General features: G+C 35.3%; 1 protein-coding gene across 1 annotated transcript in view; it reads left to right on the top strand.

Moving 5' to 3' along the window:
* LOC111045057 (fat-like cadherin-related tumor suppressor homolog) overlaps window positions 1-19,786 on the top strand; it is a 763,395-nt gene that overhangs the window by 696,694 nt on the left and 46,915 nt on the right. Inside the window, 11 exon segments of the mRNA XM_039439274.1 lie at window positions 5,029-5,180; window positions 6,047-6,216; window positions 7,951-8,110; window positions 8,832-9,052; window positions 10,180-10,309; window positions 10,312-10,372; window positions 12,047-12,314; window positions 13,971-14,129; window positions 14,779-14,950; window positions 16,083-16,307; window positions 18,183-18,206. Of these exon segments, the coding sequence (XP_039295208.1) occupies window positions 5,029-5,180; window positions 6,047-6,216; window positions 7,951-8,110; window positions 8,832-9,052; window positions 10,180-10,309; window positions 10,312-10,372; window positions 12,047-12,314; window positions 13,971-14,129; window positions 14,779-14,950; window positions 16,083-16,307; window positions 18,183-18,206 (1,742 nt within the window).

The raw sequence follows: 19,786 nt of genomic DNA, 5'->3' as shown, positions 1-19,786 counted from the left end.
AATGTTTTATGCTCCAAACGATACTTAATAACTCTTTCTCAATGGTTGGTAGATTACATTCTGCTCTATTGAGAGTACGGGATGCGTATGAAATTGGGAGGTCGGATCCATTTATGTTCTGTGAAAGGACACTGCCGATAGCATAATTTGATGCGTCTGTCGTCAGAGTAAATGTTTTCTCAAAATTGGAAATGTCAATATGGGTGAATTACACAGAGCTTGTTTCAAGTTATTGAATGCTTCTTTGTATTCAGTGTTGTTGACATTGATTTTTTCGTCTTTTCTCAAGGCTCTAGTTAGAGGTTGGGCAATTTTCGCATAGTTTTTAATGAGTTTTCTATAGAATCCGGTCATACCAAGAAATTGTTTTATTTCTTTAACGGTTTTCGGTATAGGAAACTGTGAGACAGCTTCGATTTTGGCAGGATTAGGACGAATTCCATCCTTTGAAACAATGTGTCCTAAAAACAATAATTCCATGTTACAAAAGTTTGTTTTATCTAGTTGAATCTTCAATTGATAATCTCTCAATTTCTTGAATACTCTTCTCAAATCTTTCAGGTGTTCTTCAAATGAGTCAGAAAAAATTATTATGTCATCCATATACACTAATGCATTTGGAGTGTCACAAAATATAAGATTCATAGCTCTCATGAAGCTTGGTGGTCCGTTCTTTAGGCCGAAAGGCATCCTTACGAACTCGTAATGACCGTCGTCTGTGCTGAATGCAGTTTTAGGAATATCTGCTTCTTCTACTTCGAGTTGGTGGAAGCCAGATGCTAAATCTAAACTCGTAAAATAAGTTGCTCTTCCAATTTTTCCAAAAAGGTCTTCTATGTTTGGGAGAGGGAACTTGTCACTTTTTGTCTTGTCATTAATTTTTCGGTAGTCAATTACTAAACGTACTTTACGTTTTCCTGAATTGTCAAGCTTTTTTGGTACTACCCAGAGTGGGGAATTATAAGGTGAATTTGAAGGTCGGATAATTTTTCCGTCAAGTAATTTTTGAACTTCGATTTTGATGTCGTCTCTGAAAGCTACGGGATACCTATAATTTTTGGTATATACAGGAGAATCGTCAGTTGTCTCAATTCTATGTTTTAGTAAGTGAGTTGCAGTCAGTAAAGTGTTTTCTAATTTTAGTATGTCTTGGAATTCATGAACTAAATTTACAATTTGGTCTTTGTCACGTCTGTCAATATGGTCAAGTTGAATGATTTGGTAAATTTCGTCATGAGTCAAGGATTTCTCAGAAGGAGAACAATCCATAATTCGCACTCTTCGATTTCAAGACACTCGATATTTACATCTCTTTCAACATCGGAAAAATATTCAAATTCACAAAAATCTCTATCAGTTACATTTACAAGTATTTCATTCAATTCTAAAGCTGGTATATTCGTTATGCCTAGCTTTGCATCTGATCTGTTTATCAGGGGTAGTTTCAAAGAATTAATTCCCTTGTGGATTTTAACAGGAGTAAGTCCATTCAAAATAAATGTTTTGTCAGGGGTAATCATACAGTTTGTTTGAAAATCAATTTGAGCTCCAATTCTACTGAGGGTTTCGTGACCTAGCAAAATATCGTAATTAGAACTAAAGTCATGTACAAAATACATTTCATTACTTAAACTAGCATGCACAGAACTTAAATCTAAATTAACACGCCAATGTCCTGTAGCTTCTCCGGCTGGTGTTTTGATTTTGAATTCATATTTTTCTACATTAATACACGGGAAAGTCTTATTATCAGTTCTTACAAAATTATATTTGGATCCAGTATCAATTAATATTTTACAATCATTTACACACAGGAATGGCAACTCGTTCTTTTCACAATAGTTCATTTCAATCACCTCTGATTGCTTTGAGTGTTGTCTGCTCCTAAAAAATCATGGAAAGCTTCGGCGAGTTTGTCGACTTTGTCTGATAGCTGTTGAAATTTGGAGTTATCGACTTCTTCAGTTGTTTCAACTGGTTCAGTCAAATGAACTGAATTTGATTTTCTTAGATTTGAAACTGTTCGCATTGATACGTCAGTATTTTGGCGATTTTGATTTTGTTGAAATCTATTCTGGTTATTCACATTCTGATTAGGATTTCTGTGTTGAAAGTTTTGAAAGTTCTGAGGTTTGAATTGTTGAGATTGAAACTGTTGGTGTTGATTATTTTGACGAAATTGATTTGGAAATGATTGTTGTTTGTTTGCTTGAACATGTTGAGAGTTTGGAAATTTAGATTGGTTGTTGTTGTGATGAGATTTATCATGGGTATTGTAGCTTTTGTAGTGCATTTTTGAAACATCGGTTGAAAAGTTCAAGTGTTTTAAAACAGCATTGCTTTCACTAATGATAGCTTGTCTTGCGTCTTGTAGATTTTTCACTCGTAACGTTTGAAGGTGGGCTCCTAGCTGGTATGGAAGTCCTTCAACTAGAACATTGATTACTTGTTTGTCTAGTTGGTTAGTCACAAAGTCCAAAAATTCACCGTGAACACCGTCAAGTTTGTGCCTACAAATTATGGTGGTACGTTTTTCTTCAAGTGTATTCACAAATACTAGAGGATGTTGTTTTGGATTTGGTTTAAGCGTTAAAAGTTCTGATGTGAGTTGGTGCACTGATCGATTGTCTGCAAAATTGTTTTTCAAGATTGTGATTACTTCTTTAACTGATTTGCAAGTACTGTTTATTACTACAATTTTGGCCATATCATGGAGTCTTTTCTTGATTTGAAATAATAAACGGAAGTGATTGGCTGGGGCTTCAATAATGTCACTTGTACAATATCCAGTTAGTAGAGTTTCTACCACTTCAAGAAATGATATGAGTTCAATTGGATTTCCGTCATAATCGGGGATTAGATCGAGATCACCCTTAGGTAATGGTTTTGAAATAGTCGGTACCTGTGCTGCAGATGCTTGTTGCTCTGGCTGCAGGGGTGCCGCTGCGTCATTCATGTTGTCTTCGGCAGGGGGTGGTGTTGGCTGTAGTCGAACGTCTTCGTCTTCTTCTTCTTCTGCTTCCTCAAGCAATTTCCTGAGTGAGGGTCGATGGTTCAACCTCAAGGAATCTGGATGACAGGAGTTGAATGAACGTCTGCCGGCCAGGATTAAGTTGATGATGATACCACTTCACTTTTATAGCACATTACTTCACCAACTTCCGATCGCGGATTCAAGTTGAAACGGGTGTTAAGAATTAAAATTCACAGAAAAACCCGAAATTTTGATCGCGAATTTTCCTTCACCCGTCCCTGTTCGGGCGCCAGCTAAGGTTATCTAAGAAGATGACAAGTTTTTAAAAACAAATTTTATTCACCGAATCGTCGGACATAACCCCGACGTTCAGAGTTGAAGAATGAAAACGGACTAAGCACGGCGCGCAGGCCGCTAATTGGTTTTATTGAATACTAATGCTGACTAAGCTCTCTACTACTAGCACACCTATAACTCTAGTTGTTCGAACTTACTGCCGGCGCACAAGTTGTTCTTTGCCGGTAGTGCCATTTTGTAATTGAGAATATTTATCTTATCAATTTGTATATTATTTTATGGCAAATATATGAATTTGAATTTGGGACTTGTAGTACTACTTTTCAATGAAACCTGCTTTGTTGGACAGAAAAAGAATACCATTGGCTCTTATGGATGTGTATACACATATGCAGTATACCATTCAGACTGTAGATTTAGCAACAATGACTGCATCTTTTCATATCAATTCATGGAGTCTTTATTTATCCTATCTATTCATAAATAATAATTACATCATTAAAATGATAGGGAGAGGAAAAATAAGTTAACCTTGTGCTATTCCTCTCCCAAATTTAGATAAGGTTACACATGGTCCAAAATTGGGCAAGTTGTTCACTTCACAGTTTATATTATTAGTCTATATTCTAATTCTTAGTCTATACTATAATTGGATAAAAAAGAAAGAATCTGTATCATCTAAAATAGTTATTTGTGCAACTAGTGCGCAAAGTGTCAGTTTGCTGCACCGAAAGAAACGTTTACGCCTGAGCCATAGGCGAGAGCGGAATGGCTTCTTGAGTGCAGCAGAGGAACTTTGCGCACGTATTTCACATTAAATTTCTCCTACAGTTACCATTGAATATGAAAAGTGGGTAATTATGGGTAAAATGATGGCTGAAAACCATCAAATGTTTGTGTGTGTGATGCTGTTATTAATAACAACCTTAATTCATTCAAAAATTAATAATCCAATTGAAGTTGAAAATTCTGTCAAAGTTCTCATTTTTATTCATTCAAGAATCAGAAAAATACAGATAAAACAAAAAATTCGCATTCAAAATATACGCCAACAGCTGATTGGGATGGCTGAACCGACAAGCGCGCGACCTAGCGGGAAGAATCGTACCTAACTTCGTTTCATCCAGCTAAAAACAGTATTCAGATATTTAGACGTATGGTTAACAAAAATTACCGAAAAATACTATAAGTAAACTAATAAATATTTATAAAATAACATAGACAACAGAAAATATTTTATTGTAGTACATTCTAATGTAATTTTATGACATGGATTTCGAACGGTAATTATTCAACCTGAAAATTCGAATTTCATAATGTGTGTTTGCTACATTTCTCATTGCTTGGAGTTGAAATAATTATTACTGTCAATGGAAAAGAAACATTATTTATTATTAAATGATGAGAAGTTATTATTTAATTATGATTTAGATAAACATTATTATTGTTTTGGATTTCTAGATTGGGATTTTATCATAAATATGTAGTCATACAGCCATTGATGATTCTTATCTAACCACAGACATTGTTACCAACTTGATTTTTATTTTCCTGCACTGGTGCTCCATATAACCTACTAACTATTTTGCGTTGTCATGCAGCAAATCTGGAGTATGCAAAGTGATACTTTGCGCACTAGAGCGGAAAAGTGATTCTTTGCAGCCTGCAATCAGTGCAGAAATGGTCACTTTTCAAGGTATCTGTAGGAAATATAATTTATAATAAACGTTTTGTTAATTATTCAATTTTTGTCTCAGATTCTTGAAACGTGAAGTAGCAGCTGAACTGTATGAAAACGAACCAGCCGGAGCTGTGGTGAAACATCTGGAAGCAAGGAGCACATCTTCCCTTCTCTTCGAGTTGATACGCGGCGATTCGGAAGGACATTTCGCTGTAGACCCCAGCACAGGTATTCTCATTTATTAATTCATTCATTCACAATCATTCATTAACATGAGTCATCATTCAATGTTTTCTTCAATTCAATTCAATTTACTCCCACAGAGGATTACAAAGCTTGTACAAAATACTCGAATTACAATACTCCATACAGTATTTTTACATATTGTAACATAATAATCACATTTCCCAGTCTGATGTTGAAAGAGCTTTTTCCAGAAGTACATAGAATATTATCAGTTCTGGATGCAGAATCAATAGATTTACAGCTCTTGATGAATTATAACAATAGTTCAACGAAAATAGTCAAAATAAATGGAATTGAAAAATGCGCTTCCAAGTTCTACTAAGAAAAATGTGTTGTATATTTGTCAGAACACGAAAAAATGAAACTTGAATTTTAAAAAAACACTTATGGAGTGAAAATACACTGACATTGGTAGTTACAACTTTACCTGGTAGGTTTACCTACCCATTGGTAGTTACAACTACCAATGTAAGTGTATTTTCACTCCATAAGTGTTTTTTTTTTTTTAATTCAAGTTTAAGTTTAATTTTAATAGTGAAAAAGTATGGATGTGCAACAGACAAAAAAATACTTGTTGAATAATGGGAGTTCTTGGAAGAGGAGATCACCCTGGACCCAGAACTGGTGAGTTCTAATAGATAAATCCAATACAAGATTTTATATGACTAGGTATTCGAAACTCAAAAATCGAGATTATTCACGTTTTCACCATAAGAACTTCTGGATAATGCTCCTCCATCTCATGTATTACAATCACCAATCAGCTGTTAACTTGGTTAACATATGGAATAATAACTTATTGTATGGAATTAATGATAGACTATATTATTTGTTGTGTTTGTGTGTAGGTGTGGTGACGACACAGCAACCACTGGACTACGAGACGAACCGAGTGTTCAACCTGAGTGTGACGGCGACCAGTATGGCGGGCGCCAAGGCTGTGTGTCACGTGATAGTTCATGTGCTGGACAGAAACGACAATGCCCCACGATTCGTGCAGGCTGCTTATGAGGGCAAGGTAAGCAATAATTTATCATTTATTACCTGTATATAGATTACTAGCCGTCAGGTTCGCTTCGCTCGACATATCCGTCTAGCCAGGGGCTGGACCCCCGACTGGATCGTCCAAAATGGGATCAGCGGGCTCGCTTCGCTCGCCTGCACTTTTCATTTGAGCATGTTTCATTCCATCAGAAAGTCAAAGTACTGAGCAAATGCAGAAAATCTGAGAAAAACGTTGGAGAAACGCTGATTTTGGGCGAATCTTTGATGAAATATTTAAGTCACTTTATCACAAAATATTTAGACCCTAGCTAAACATCTGTACCAAATTTGAACATTTTCTGTCTATCACTTGATGAAAGAACTGAGAAAACGCAAAAAAACCGCTAATTTTGGGCGAATCTTTGGCGTTATTGCAAATTCCTTTTAAAACAACATTATTCCACCCCAGCTGAGCTTCTGTAGTGAATTTGAACATTTTCTGTTCATTTGTTCTCGATAAAGCTTAGAAAGCGCAAAAAAACGCTGGAAAACGCAGATTTTGGGCGTATCTTTGGCGTTATTTTAAATTCCTTCTAATACAACATTATTACACCCCAGCTTAGCTTCTGTACTAAATTTGAACAATTTCTGTTCATTTGTTCTCAATAAATCTGAGAAAAAGCAAAAAAAAAACGCTGGGAAGACGCTAATTTTGGGCGTATCTTTGACGTTATTGCAAATTCCTTCTAACACAACATTATTACACTCTAGCTGAGCTTCTGTACTAAATTTGAACATTTTCTGCTCATTTGTTCTCGATAGAACCGAGAAAATATATTTGGAAATTTTCCCAAATCCGTTCTTAGTGCGCCTCCAAAGGGCCAAATTTGAACGTTTTTGGTCCAATAGATTTTTAGTTCTGCGAGTGAGTGAGTGAGTGTCATTTCGCTTTTATATAAATAGATTTTAATTTCAAAGGTTACAGTATAAGTTAAATAAATAAATTGTGACTAATAGGCTTATGTTGCGATAAGGTAAGGCCTGGTAAGCGATCAATATATTTTGGAAAAATCTTTAAAATGGCTTGCAAGCGAAACTGGTTGTTGTGTTTTTATAAGTGTTCATATAAAAACGTTTCAAGAAAAAGGGTGCTATGAAATTAATCCTTCATTAATTTACAATTAAGTAGCCCTATTAGAATACGTTTTATCAAAAAAATAATATATTATATACTTTTCCAGCTCCGCACCATCGTAAAATTGTCAGGAGTGTTTTGACTATGTAGTAATATAATGAACTACCAGAATAAATTGCTAGAGGTTCTACTGTACCATAATTAGCCAATATTATTTCAAGTACCTATTATCAAAGTAATGGGGCTATTGTTTTACTTGGAGTAATAAAATGCCACGTTGATACAGATGCCATTTCTTATCATTCTATCAATCTTCGACATCCAGTGAAAATTATACGGTACATAATGCATATTCATTAAACTGGGTATTTAAACTCAATACATTATAATGAATGCGACCACATCTCAATGTAAGCCACGATAAGTATTAGACGTAGTTGGTGCATATGGGCCAAGTGATTAAGATTGCGTGAGTTTGTGTTTATTTCTTCTTGAGGGTTTATGTTCGTATTATGAGGTATTATGATTAGATAATAGCTATAAAATCTTTAAAATTACAGTCTCTACTATGTCTTAATTCATTTTCCTTTGCTAATGTGCTTACCTAACCTAACCTGATCAATTGTTTACTAGGTGGCCGAGGATTCGCCAGTCGGCACCCTGGTGTTGACCAATGGGAGTGTGCCTTTGGTGATCAAGGCTAGTGACGCAGATAGTGAGCTCAATTCACTATTGCAGTACGACATTGTTGAGGCCGGCCCTAGGAGGATGTTTCATATTGATTCCAGTACTGGTGAGTGGATTTAAAATTGGTTTAGTTTATTTTATGAATAGCAATGGCATATTATAAAAAATATGTATCATGCTAGTGTCTGTTATAATGTCATTATCTTATAACTGTAGTTTAAATATCTCGCCTAATAGGGCGTGTCTTCTCTTGGCCAATGGGGGACTTCCTACTTGATAGACTCGCTTACTACCAATAATATGACTCCAAATTCGGTAGGCCTTCAGTATCTGCTTAGTGATTGAAGAGACTTGAAATGTTGTAAAAAATCCACTTTATTTTAATAGAAATTATTATTTGACAGAAGCATGGAAAAGTTATACAACTTATTCACTCTGCAAACTCAATCTGCTTAACGATTAAAATAACTCGAGTTATTTTTGGTCATTTTCAGTAAATTGAATAACTTTCTATTCAATCAACAATACCATGAAGATTTATTCCCTAAATTGCATGGAGTTATCCTTTACCGAATTTGAAATGTTCTGCCCAAAAATTTAAACTTTAGGCGCTCATATCTGAAAAAGTAATGATCGGAAAAAAATCCTGAGAAAACTTTTTCATTTTGTTAGATTGATGATAAACAAATCGAAAAACTTTGAAAAATATCACCAGTAGAAAGTTTAAATTAGCCTTTGCACAGCCTTTATCGTATAATTGGCCTAACTTCCTATACTTTCTTTGTACATTCCTTGCATTTGAATTCATTTGATAATTTTGTTGGTAGGTGCCATCCGTACCATGCAGATGCTCGATTACGAAACGATGCCTGAGGTGGTTTTCCATGTGCGGGTGTCCGACCTGGGGAAGCCGAGACTGTCGTCTGAGACGGCCGCCAAGGTTCGCATCAACATCCTCGACACCAATGACTGTGTGCCCGCCTTCACGCAGAAGGAATACAAGGCTTCCGTTCTCATGCCCACCTTCACTAATGTCGCTGTCATACAGGTATTTATATCTACAATATAGTAATTTATTTTTCTTCTATTTCTCGTTTTCTTCTTATTCGTCTTCACCTTCTTTCTCTTCTTCTTCTACTCCTTCCTTTCACTCTTCTTCTAATTCACCTCCTCCTCCTCCTCATCCAGCTCCTCTTCCTTCTCTTCTTTTTCTTCTTCTTCTTCTTCTTCTTCTCCTTTTCACTCTTCTTCTACCTCTTCTAATTCATCTCCTCCTTCCAATCCAGCTCCTCTTCCTCTCCTTCTTCATCTTCATCTTCATCTTCTTCTTCTAATTCATCTCCTCCTCCTTCTCATCCAGCTCCTCTTCCTCCTCCTCCTCCTACTTCTTCTTTTTCTTCTACTTCTACTCCACTCTCTCCTCCTCCTCCTCTTTCTACCAATTTCATCATCTTTTCCTTCATCATCATCATCTCCTTCTTCTTATTATTCTTTTTCTCCTTCTCAACGCTCTTCTTCTTATCCTTCTTCTCCTTCTCCTTCGTTCCACTTTTTCCCTTCTTGTTCTGTTCTTTATTTATTTCTTTATTTAATTATTTAATTATTTATCTAGTTATTCTGAGATACATATGAGAGCACAGGATAATATCGCATATTATTGCTCTCTTAACACATCATACAAATAAATAATTGAAAACGCAATATTTATCTTGAGTAATGAGGGAGGAATAATGAAGATATATATGTTATTAATATCATAAAAGATATCCCTATTGCTGGACTAGCAAGAATTTATAAAGAGGTTCACTTTAAACTGTCAGCTTTGATGCTATTTATAAGGAGATATAATAAGTTTGAATGGAATCTCACTCTGGATATAACAGATATGTATACAATAAAATCCATAAATCGAAATGTAATAAATATTCATTCATCTATTATAATGACAATATAATATCATAGCCTGAGGCCCGGTTGCACAAAAGCCGATTAAATTTTAATCGTGGTTAATTTCACGAGAACCAATCAGAGATTGCCTTTTTGAAAAGATGGCTTCTCAGATTGGTTCTCGTGGAGTTAATCACGATTAAACTTAACGGGCTTTTGTGCGACCGGCACTGAATCTATGAATTCAATTTCAATATTGAACAATCAAACAATTATGTTTTCTTCCAGCTTGAAGCAAAAGATGGAGATTCGGCTGATCTGACCAAGCTGTCGTACGAGATTCTGACGGGCAACTCGGAGAACATATACGCGATGAACTCGTCGACGGGAGTGATCACAGTGAGGGACACCGTCAGGGGGCGAGGACATCCCCGCATCGACTCAAAGTCAGCGTGTCCGACGGACGGTTCTCCAGCGAAGCGTGAGTAGTAGTTCACATCAAAGTCTATCAATGTTAATTAGTCATTTATTGATAATTTTATACACAATTCATTAGAATTATTATTGGAATTTATATTGTTTAAAATTGATTGTTACTGTATAAGTTAGGCTGTCCGCTATCACTGTATAAGTAGGCCTACAAAAAATCATCTAAAAGCATCAGTTCACATGAAGATTTCATGTTCCATTAGATTCAGTAAGCACAGAATTTCCATGATTTTTCTTGTTAATGGGGATTTTATAAACATACCGGGTGCGGCAGCGAAACTTCCTTTTTTGAAGTCAATGCCATTCAGTCAGCTGATGTCGTAGTAGAGCGAATTAGCTTTCCTTAGAGAGGCCAAACCATAAAGTTTTTTTCCTGTCATGTTCAGTTGCCATCAAGCATTGGAAAAATGAGAAGCGTGCATTTGCCGTTGAGACGTATTTTTCGAGCGGTTGTTTTTTATCACAACCCAGCGCGCATTTCAAAATCGATCTAATTTAGCCCCTTTGGCTACTATCCCGGACCGGAAATCAACTGTTACGTGGGTCACTAAGTTCAGACAAACTGCAAGTGCGACAAGATGAAGAACTGAAGTCCCTCGGCCTATTAGGTCACCTGAAAACGTTGAGGCAGTGAGAGTTTCAATGTTGCGATCACCACCGCGTTCAGCGCGCAAACATGCGTCTACTCTTGGTCTTTCCGATCGTTCTGTGAGACAATTTCTTCATGATGATCTTCATTCTCATCCATACAAGATAGCAATTGTGCAGGAGCTCTCAGAACGTGACTTCAATTGAGGGATCACGTTCCAAGACGCCTCATCTCAATTAGGAGCGATTTGGATTGGCCAGCCCGATCTCGCGATTTGAACCCTTATGATTTTTTCTATGGGAGTTTTTGAAATTCCTTTAGTCCTTGTTTTTAATCCCTTGTTTATCCCTCCCAAGGAACTCACAAGATTGGAAGACCAATATCAGGGAAGAAATTGCTAAAATAACGCCTGCAATGCTGGCAGGAATCATGACAAACGCCAGAAAGCGGTTTACTCCGTGTATGGAGAATTGGGGACGTCACCTACCTGATTTGATATTCAAAACTAATTGAAACGAAACGTTATATATGTGTCTACATTACAAAAAATGAATACAAACTTTCTAATCCATACAATGAGTTCTATTCACTTGAAAAAAGGAAGTTTCGCTGCCGCACTCTGTATTTATACTTCCTAATTGATTATCAAAAAAGCCTGAAGATTATGTTGAAACTATTTTCAACAAACTGACTCTACAAATATTTCATTCAATATTTTGAATATCCAATTATTATTTTCAACGAATGATTATTTCCATCTCGAATATTCTGTAAAAACGCAACACAAAACCTCTTGAAACTTTTCCCACCCAATACTAACTCTCAACATCTTCTTAATTCTGTTGCAATGAAGAATTCTGTAAACATTTCTCACCCAGTCAGCTTGAAAATGTGACGTGTGTGGTCACGAAACCATGGTCCTGTACCAAATAAAACTATAGAATTTGATGATATATGTGTGTTTTTATTTCATTTCTCATCCAACTGACCATCAACTTCTGAATTCTTCTGCAATCAAGAATTCTACAATCATTTCTCACCCAACTAACTCTCACCTTCTTCTGATTCTTGTTGCAGTCACGTGAACATCCAGTGGGAACAGAGCCAGCATTCGGGTCTGATGTTCCAGCGCAAACTGTACCAGGGCTCGGTGCTGGAGAACTCGACCAAGGTGTCGACGGTGTCCGTGGTGAACGTGGTGGGCAGCCAGCTCAACGAGCACCTCGTCTTCACCATCCTCAACCCCTCGCCCCTCTTCCAGATCGGCCGCACCTCAGGTGCCGTGCGAACCACGGGTCTTCGCTTCGATCGCGAACTCCAGGAGCATTATCAGCTTATAGTGCAGGTTAGACATAATTCAGTCAGTCAGTTTTTGTTTGTCTTCGTTTGATTTCAGTCGTACCGGTACAGTAAAGCCCTGCACAATCGCATCGATTATTTTCGTTCGATATTTTGCCGTCCTTATGAATTCTATCAGATTAAACGGGACTTGACAAACATCATCTGTTTGAAATCATCTGTTTAATCCAATAGAATTCATAAGGGCGGTAAAATATCGTACAATGATTCAATGATTTTATTTAAGCCAAAGTACATCAGTACATAAGCCAGGTCACATACAACATTCATTATAAATAAAATACAATATACAATGTCAGCTTTTAAAAGTCGAACAGTCGAAAAGTACGAACAGAACATAGGGTCAAAACATAGTGGAGCTTTATCAGCTTATTGTGAAGATTAGACATAAATCAGTCACTCAATTTTTGTGTATGTTCGTTCCATTTCATTCATACAGAATGGGTCTTTTCACACTTAGCTATGCTTCTCTATCTAGTCCTAACTCCCAATGTTAAATCCAAGCTACGAATCTGTCCTGTTCACATCAGTCTAGCGTTGCTTACTTTTCAAATAAAAACTTCTCTGATTTGAACTTGGAATTTAATCATTATAAAAATGAACCGACTTTTGTGCAACCGGTCCTTATTTGATCTAAATCTACTGGTCCGTTTAATCTATACTATTTCATATCTATAAGTTTGATGGTTCATTATATTTACTTTTTGTATAGTTGAGAAGTTGATATTGTGGTAATTATTCATATTGAATGAAAAAGACTAAGAAATTGTCAAAAACCACAGATTTAATGATACTTAGAAAGACCGGTTTCGGTTATTACACCATGGTAATAGTTGGTTTATTACACCATGGTGTAAGTGTGATGGTTCATTATATTTACTTTTTGTGTAGTTGAAAAGTTGATATTGTGGTAATTATTCATATTGAATGAAAAAGACTAAGAAATTGTCAAAAACAACAGATTTATTGATATTTAGAAAGACCGGTTTCGGTTATTACACCATGGTAATAGTTGGTTTATTACACCATGGTGTAAGTGTGATGGTTCATTATATTTACTTTTTGTGTGGTTGAAAAGTTGATATTATGGTAATTATTCATATTGAATGAAAAAGACTTAGAAATTGTCAAAAACAACAGATTTATTGATACTTAGAAAGACCGGTTCCGGTTATTACACCATGGTAATAGTTGGTTTATTACACCATGGTGTAATAACCGAAACCGGTCTTTCTAAGTATCAATAAATCTGTGGTTTTTGACAATTTCTTAGTCTTTTTCATTCCATTATATTTAATAAGTGACCTAATTTAAATTATTTACTCATATAAGCGAGTCTATTTTACAGCTCCAACCGTTTCTCACATAACATATGCCATTTATTGTTATTATTCCAGTCTCCCTGGACCAGATTTCTATTCATCATACAAGTATACGCCGGCTTGTTCCACAGTTCGGGCGGTCTACCTCTCCTTAAATTATACTATAGTTTAATATTACTAGTTTTAATTTTAATACGACTATTAGTTTTGTAGTACCGGCTCAATTTATAACATTTTTTATGGTTGTATATACTGGCCAACAGAGCTCAATTAGGATTAAACATTTTGCAGAAATTGTAATCCAATTATGTAATTTTCAGGCAAGGAGCGAGGAGTACGGCCGAGACTCTCCCCAGGTGGCGCATGTGCGTGTGAATGTCACTGTACTGGACATCAATGATAACTGCCCCATGTTCGTCAACCTGCCCTATTACGCTGTTGTCTCTGTAGACGCGCACAAAGGAGATGTCATCACTAAGGTATTCAATCTACTATATTCTACTAGGTATTCATATTAGGCTTTCACTATATATATTATAATAAGGTATTATCATAGATAAAGGATAAGCGCAAGCTATATTTCGGATAATCTATATTTCTTGTCTCTGGTATTACTTACTATATTTTCCAATAGAAATGGGTGTTTTTAGAACATACAAAAAATGAACATGAATATTTCACAAATATAAGAAATAGAAATAGGCCATGAAGATTATTAGAAAATAATTTCGTCTTTTTGATTTAACTCAAATTACTGTTCCATTACCAACAGGTATTTCATTAATGTTCCCATTATTTTAGTTCTATTTCCTTACACTACATTGTCGATTTTCCAATTGCAAGATCCTAATTTTTAGCTGCTGAAGCCTATTTATAGAAGAATAATTTTTTCACACTTTGTTTATCTATTTATTCACTCAATCATGTACACATATCATACTTAAATAAAATGACACAATATACTTATGCCAAAAACTGTCATTTTTTCAAAATTATACTAAAGACCAAGTCAAAATGTAGACTATTCCATTTACAAAATCACCCAATCACCATCTCTTTATTATCATAAAATTCACCATTACTTGTTACTTATCAATTGTTCAATGAAATTGCTGTGCTTGTTTTTAGGTTCATGCCATAGACCTGGACAAAGGCGAGAATGGTGAGGTGAGATATGAACTGATAAGAGGCCACGGAGAGCTGTTCAGGGTGGATCGCAAATCGGGAGAAATCAGCCTCAAACAGGGACTTGAGGGCCACAACAAAGACTATCAGCTCATTATTGCTGCCTATGATGGAGGTTGTTCAACACTTATTCACATATTCAAATTTCATCGAATGGAAATTATAATCAATATTGTAGACAACTTAAAATAATATTGACTTGTTGTTGGTGTACTATGTAATGTTGATTGTGTACAATAAATTCCAACGTTTGATTGAACATTTTATGAAAATGACAACGGTTGTATCATCTATTATATAATAAATGGAATAAATTCACCAATGACGCATTTCCACGTCTGAACTACTGAACTGATTAACATGAAATCTTGCATATGAAGGGGTTGTAATACAAGGGGTCCAAGTGACATATTGTTAGTTTCGAGAAAATTGAGCCTAAAGTTTACTTACATTAATTAATTCTTTATACATGAAATGAATATAGAAATGATATTCACCTTTTCCTGTAACTATTCAGTGTACTTTTACCAAATCAAACGTACAGTTTCATGTCTCAAATTGCTCTCCTTTCTCAATTATCAGCTAAATAGTGATAAGAAGTATCAATTGTACCCCTTGTTTACCAAACAAAACTCTATTGTCCAGCTACACATAAATCTATCAAATTTACCAGCAATTGAACAATGATTAATGACCTCTTTGCAATATTATCTGATTCGCTAATTGGTTCTTGAGGTATCTTTTGCTTGGTGACATGGCTTAATCAAGGTTAAATTTAATTTGATGGATACGAGCAACGGTTGTCCTGTAAACAAGGGATCCAAGTCACTTGGACCCCTTGTTTAATCAAATGAACAGCTGTTTGAAAATGTAGTTTAAAAACTTTACACCAGATGTCAGCACTGATTTGATTTACGCTTGTATACCTCTTGTATACTAGATTTTTACCACTTCCAGCTATCGATCACTGTAGCTAACTCAAAAAAATGAAAAACGCACTTGGACCCCTTGTATTCTGACCCCCTCATATAGATTCTTAATTTACCGAGGGTGCTTATATAGGCCTATTTTCAACTCTTCAAGATTCCAGTACATCAATTTTTCAGTTTTTTAATTAGATTTCTCGCGGAGCACGGGTTACCAGTTAGTCAAATAAAATAAGAAGGATTTTAGTAATTCCATATTATATAACTATCAAGTAATGCTATTGAAGTAAATGAATTTCATGGAGATTTTTTTGTTTCTAGGTATGTCACCCTGCTCAACCGAGGTCCAAGTCAACGTAAAAGTGATGGACAGATCAATGCCAGTCTTTGACAAACAATTCTACACCGTTTCGACTCCCGAAGACATAGAGGTGCATACTCCACTAGCTGCCAGCATTAGGGCCGAATCACCTCTCGACAGAAAACTCATCTATTCAATTGTCAACGGAAATCATTTCGAAGAGTTTGCTGTTGATTTCAATACTGGTAAGCAATCTCCAACAAAATCATACTATTGTTTTTTGCCAAATTTTTGACCCGTTTGTCTAATTCTGTATTTGACCCGAATATTGTATTGTAAAATCATGTATCTTGTAGCATAATTGGTCCTGAGATTAACCTCAAATTGTATCTTGTAGCATAATTGGCCCTAAGTTTAACCTCAAATTGTATCTTGTAGCATAATTGAATAATACCTGCTTGAATTCTATCGTCAACTATGCTGTGTTTGTGATACTTTTTCATCGAAATACCCCAAGTTTTTCCTTTACTTGTATAGAATTTGTACTCCCAGTTCACAGTATTCAAATCTATTTTGACACACTCTCTTTGAATCGTCGCAAGTTTTTCCTTCACTTGTAATATAGAATTTGTACTCCCAGATCACAGTATCCGAATCTATCTTAAGCCTACAGTGACTTCCTTCTAATTAATGTCCTCTAAAGCCATGTGTCACGTTCTGCTCCTGGGAGGGGCATGAACATGCACTAAATAAATAGTTGGTAACTTTGAGGTCTTGAGATTTGAAGACATATAACATTAAAATTCTTAGCCCCGGTTGCTCGAAGGCTTTTTAAATCGTAATCGTGATTAAATGCCTCGAGAGACCATCATCGGAGAAGCGTTCTTTTCAATAAGTCTTCTCTGATTGACATTTAATAATAATTATATTTTAACAGGCTTTTGAGCAGCCGGGTCATAGTGAATACTCAAAACATTTACTCCTTTCCATTATTTGTTGCTCCAATTCAATTCAATTTTTCAATTCAAATTCATTTTATTTTCAGAAAGTGCAGATTTTACAATATATTCCCCTGGAAATTACTTCCCTAACATGGATCAAGTCCGTGTTTAGAGGAGAAATACACTGTATTCACCAAATTCACTGTATATTATCCCTTTACTGATGAGTGATCCTACACATTGTATGTATATCTGTCTATTCTTATAAACGCAATATATACAGAGTATTTGAAAAAGAACTCCCTAGTTTTAATACGTCATAGAATCTGTAAAAAGTGATATACACTATTCAAGTTTGTGGTGTTTGATTCAGCAACTGTCTAAGTTTTGTCCCCCTGCAGTTAGCAGACCCGCTTGACCTTGAGACGGCGCCAGGGAACAGTTCCCTCAGTTGAGTTCGGGCTTTCCGGGAAGGTGGATAGGGAGAGCTGGCCCAATTGCTTGTTACCACGAAGCCCGGACTCAACCCCTCTGGACTTTTTCTTTTGGGGACATATGAAAAATGTTGTGTACAGTGAAAAAATCCGAGACATGAACCATTTACGGGAAAGAATCATCACGGTGGTTGGAACAGTTACACCTGATATGTTGGTGAATACATGGCGAGAACTTGAATATCGTCTCGGCTTGTGCAGGGCAACAAATGGATCCCATGTTGAAGTGTACTGATGTGAAACAAAACTTGAAGGTTCTCTCTTTCATTGTATGTACTTGTTGATGTAGTTTTCCATCAATTTACACATTAAATTTATACCTAAAACTAGGGAGTTCTTTTTCAAACACTCTGTATAATGCAGAGAATTATACTCGCTCTGTACGGTGCAGAATCCATAGAAGACTTGAAGGTAATATTCTCATTTAATTAAATTGGTTTGTTTTAGTGTTCAATTCCTCAATTTAAGTTAAATCATAAATCAAATAAATTTCATATTTTACAAGTTTTTACCCTTAAATGATGAAATTCAATTCAATTGATTTGAAAATGGTCAATATTGGGGGAAACAGTAGATTAACTGTATTATATGTTTTGTTATGAAAATCTAGAGGTAGCTTTGACACTACTGAATCCTCTATAAAAAGGGACTGTCTGTAACTAAGGTTATCTTTCTGGTTTCACAGCTTCTGATGACAGCAATGGACCTTGTGAGTACTATTGGTATTTGTGTGTGTATGTGTGTGCACCCATATATGCACCCTAGGCTGTTTGCTTGAAGTCTGTGTTGTTTTTGTGTTCTCATTGTACATGTTCCATCATTATTTTTGTGTTCTTGCTTGCTTGTCTGCATTTATGTTGCATTTAAATAGAATGGGTTGTATTTTGGGTACCTATAATTGTAAAGAAAGAATATTTGAATGAAAATTATTTCAAATGAAAATTTGTGGTGTAATATGGGTTTATAAAATATGATCACATTTTATTGTCTCTTTTCTGTGTGGGGCTACTTGTAATATTAATAGAAATACAAATATCTCAGTACCCTTTTTGAATTACACAACATGTTTCGGACATTCATTTCACCCGAAAAGTGATTTCACTTGAAAATGGCAGTATGTCCGAAACATATTGTGATAAAATAATTCAAAAAAGGTACTGAGATTTGTATTTCTATTTAATATGATAACATTATTGGGAAGCCAAAAAATATGAAAATGCCACATGGGTTCATATATAATCACATAATTGGAAAGTCAAGAGAAATAAAAATGGGAATTTGATGGTGTAACATGGGTTTATAATAAACATAAATGATCAGATTATTGAAAAATCGAGGAAAATGAAAATTTGGTGGTCTCACATGGGTTGGATTAGAGAAAGAAATACTTTGATTGAGAGGTTTTCTGAAGAGATCAATACAGTGTCTTAAATAAGAAACTGGAAAAAGTATAACAATTCAATTTTCAATGTGCTCCAGTTTCACAGTGTGAAACACAGTACTTCACAGTAGGGATTCATTCTTATGACTATTTATAACTGAGACATAAATAAGTGTCTCTAATTTTAATGGAAAATACTCAGTGGAATCTGCTTCCAAAATAATACTTTTGGGATCAATTGTTTTGAAATTTTAATGGAATTCTATAAGATGTTTCTTGAAATCTTAATGATATGTAATTGGTTCAAACGTGCTGCTCATTCTCCAATTTCTTGAAATGTATTTCAAATTGTTCAAAAATGTGTAGAGATGAAGATAATTTTAGTAACAAAATTTGTACTGTAGATGTATTTGTTGTTGAGATGAGAATGAGTAGGTAATTATTTTTCTCAAGTCTTGGATATGAGAAATTTCGACAGAATTGGAAGAATTGGTTGCTCTCTTCCCTCTGTATGTAGAATATGTAGAAAAAATAGAATACTTTATATTTAAACATTTGTAGTTAAAAAATGGTGTAGCATAAAATCATGTTGTGTACAATTTTAATTTGACATTGAATCGCTTCTCCATATTATTTCGATAGATTTTCCTCCAAACAATTCAATTAAATTCAATAATTATTTATTGTCATATACAGTGCATAAGAATGCATAGATTGATGTTCTTAAGCTATAGTAATAAATATCAATTTAGAAAAATGTATTGCATTATCGACCTAGAATATTTTTGCTAAGCCATACAAAGTTTGCAAGTTTTGTAAAAAAAACTGTAGAACTTGTAACTCTGTTATACAAAATTCCGAGCCATCGGTCGACGACTGCATCGCAAGCATGCCCACTATACTGTATA

This window comes from Nilaparvata lugens, chromosome 12 (assembly GCF_014356525.2).
Source record: "Nilaparvata lugens isolate BPH chromosome 12, ASM1435652v1, whole genome shotgun sequence".
Lineage (NCBI taxonomy): Eukaryota > Metazoa > Arthropoda > Insecta > Hemiptera > Delphacidae > Nilaparvata > Nilaparvata lugens.
The sequence above is the reverse complement of the archived record's forward strand: the minus strand, read 5'-3'. Positions and strand labels throughout refer to the sequence as shown.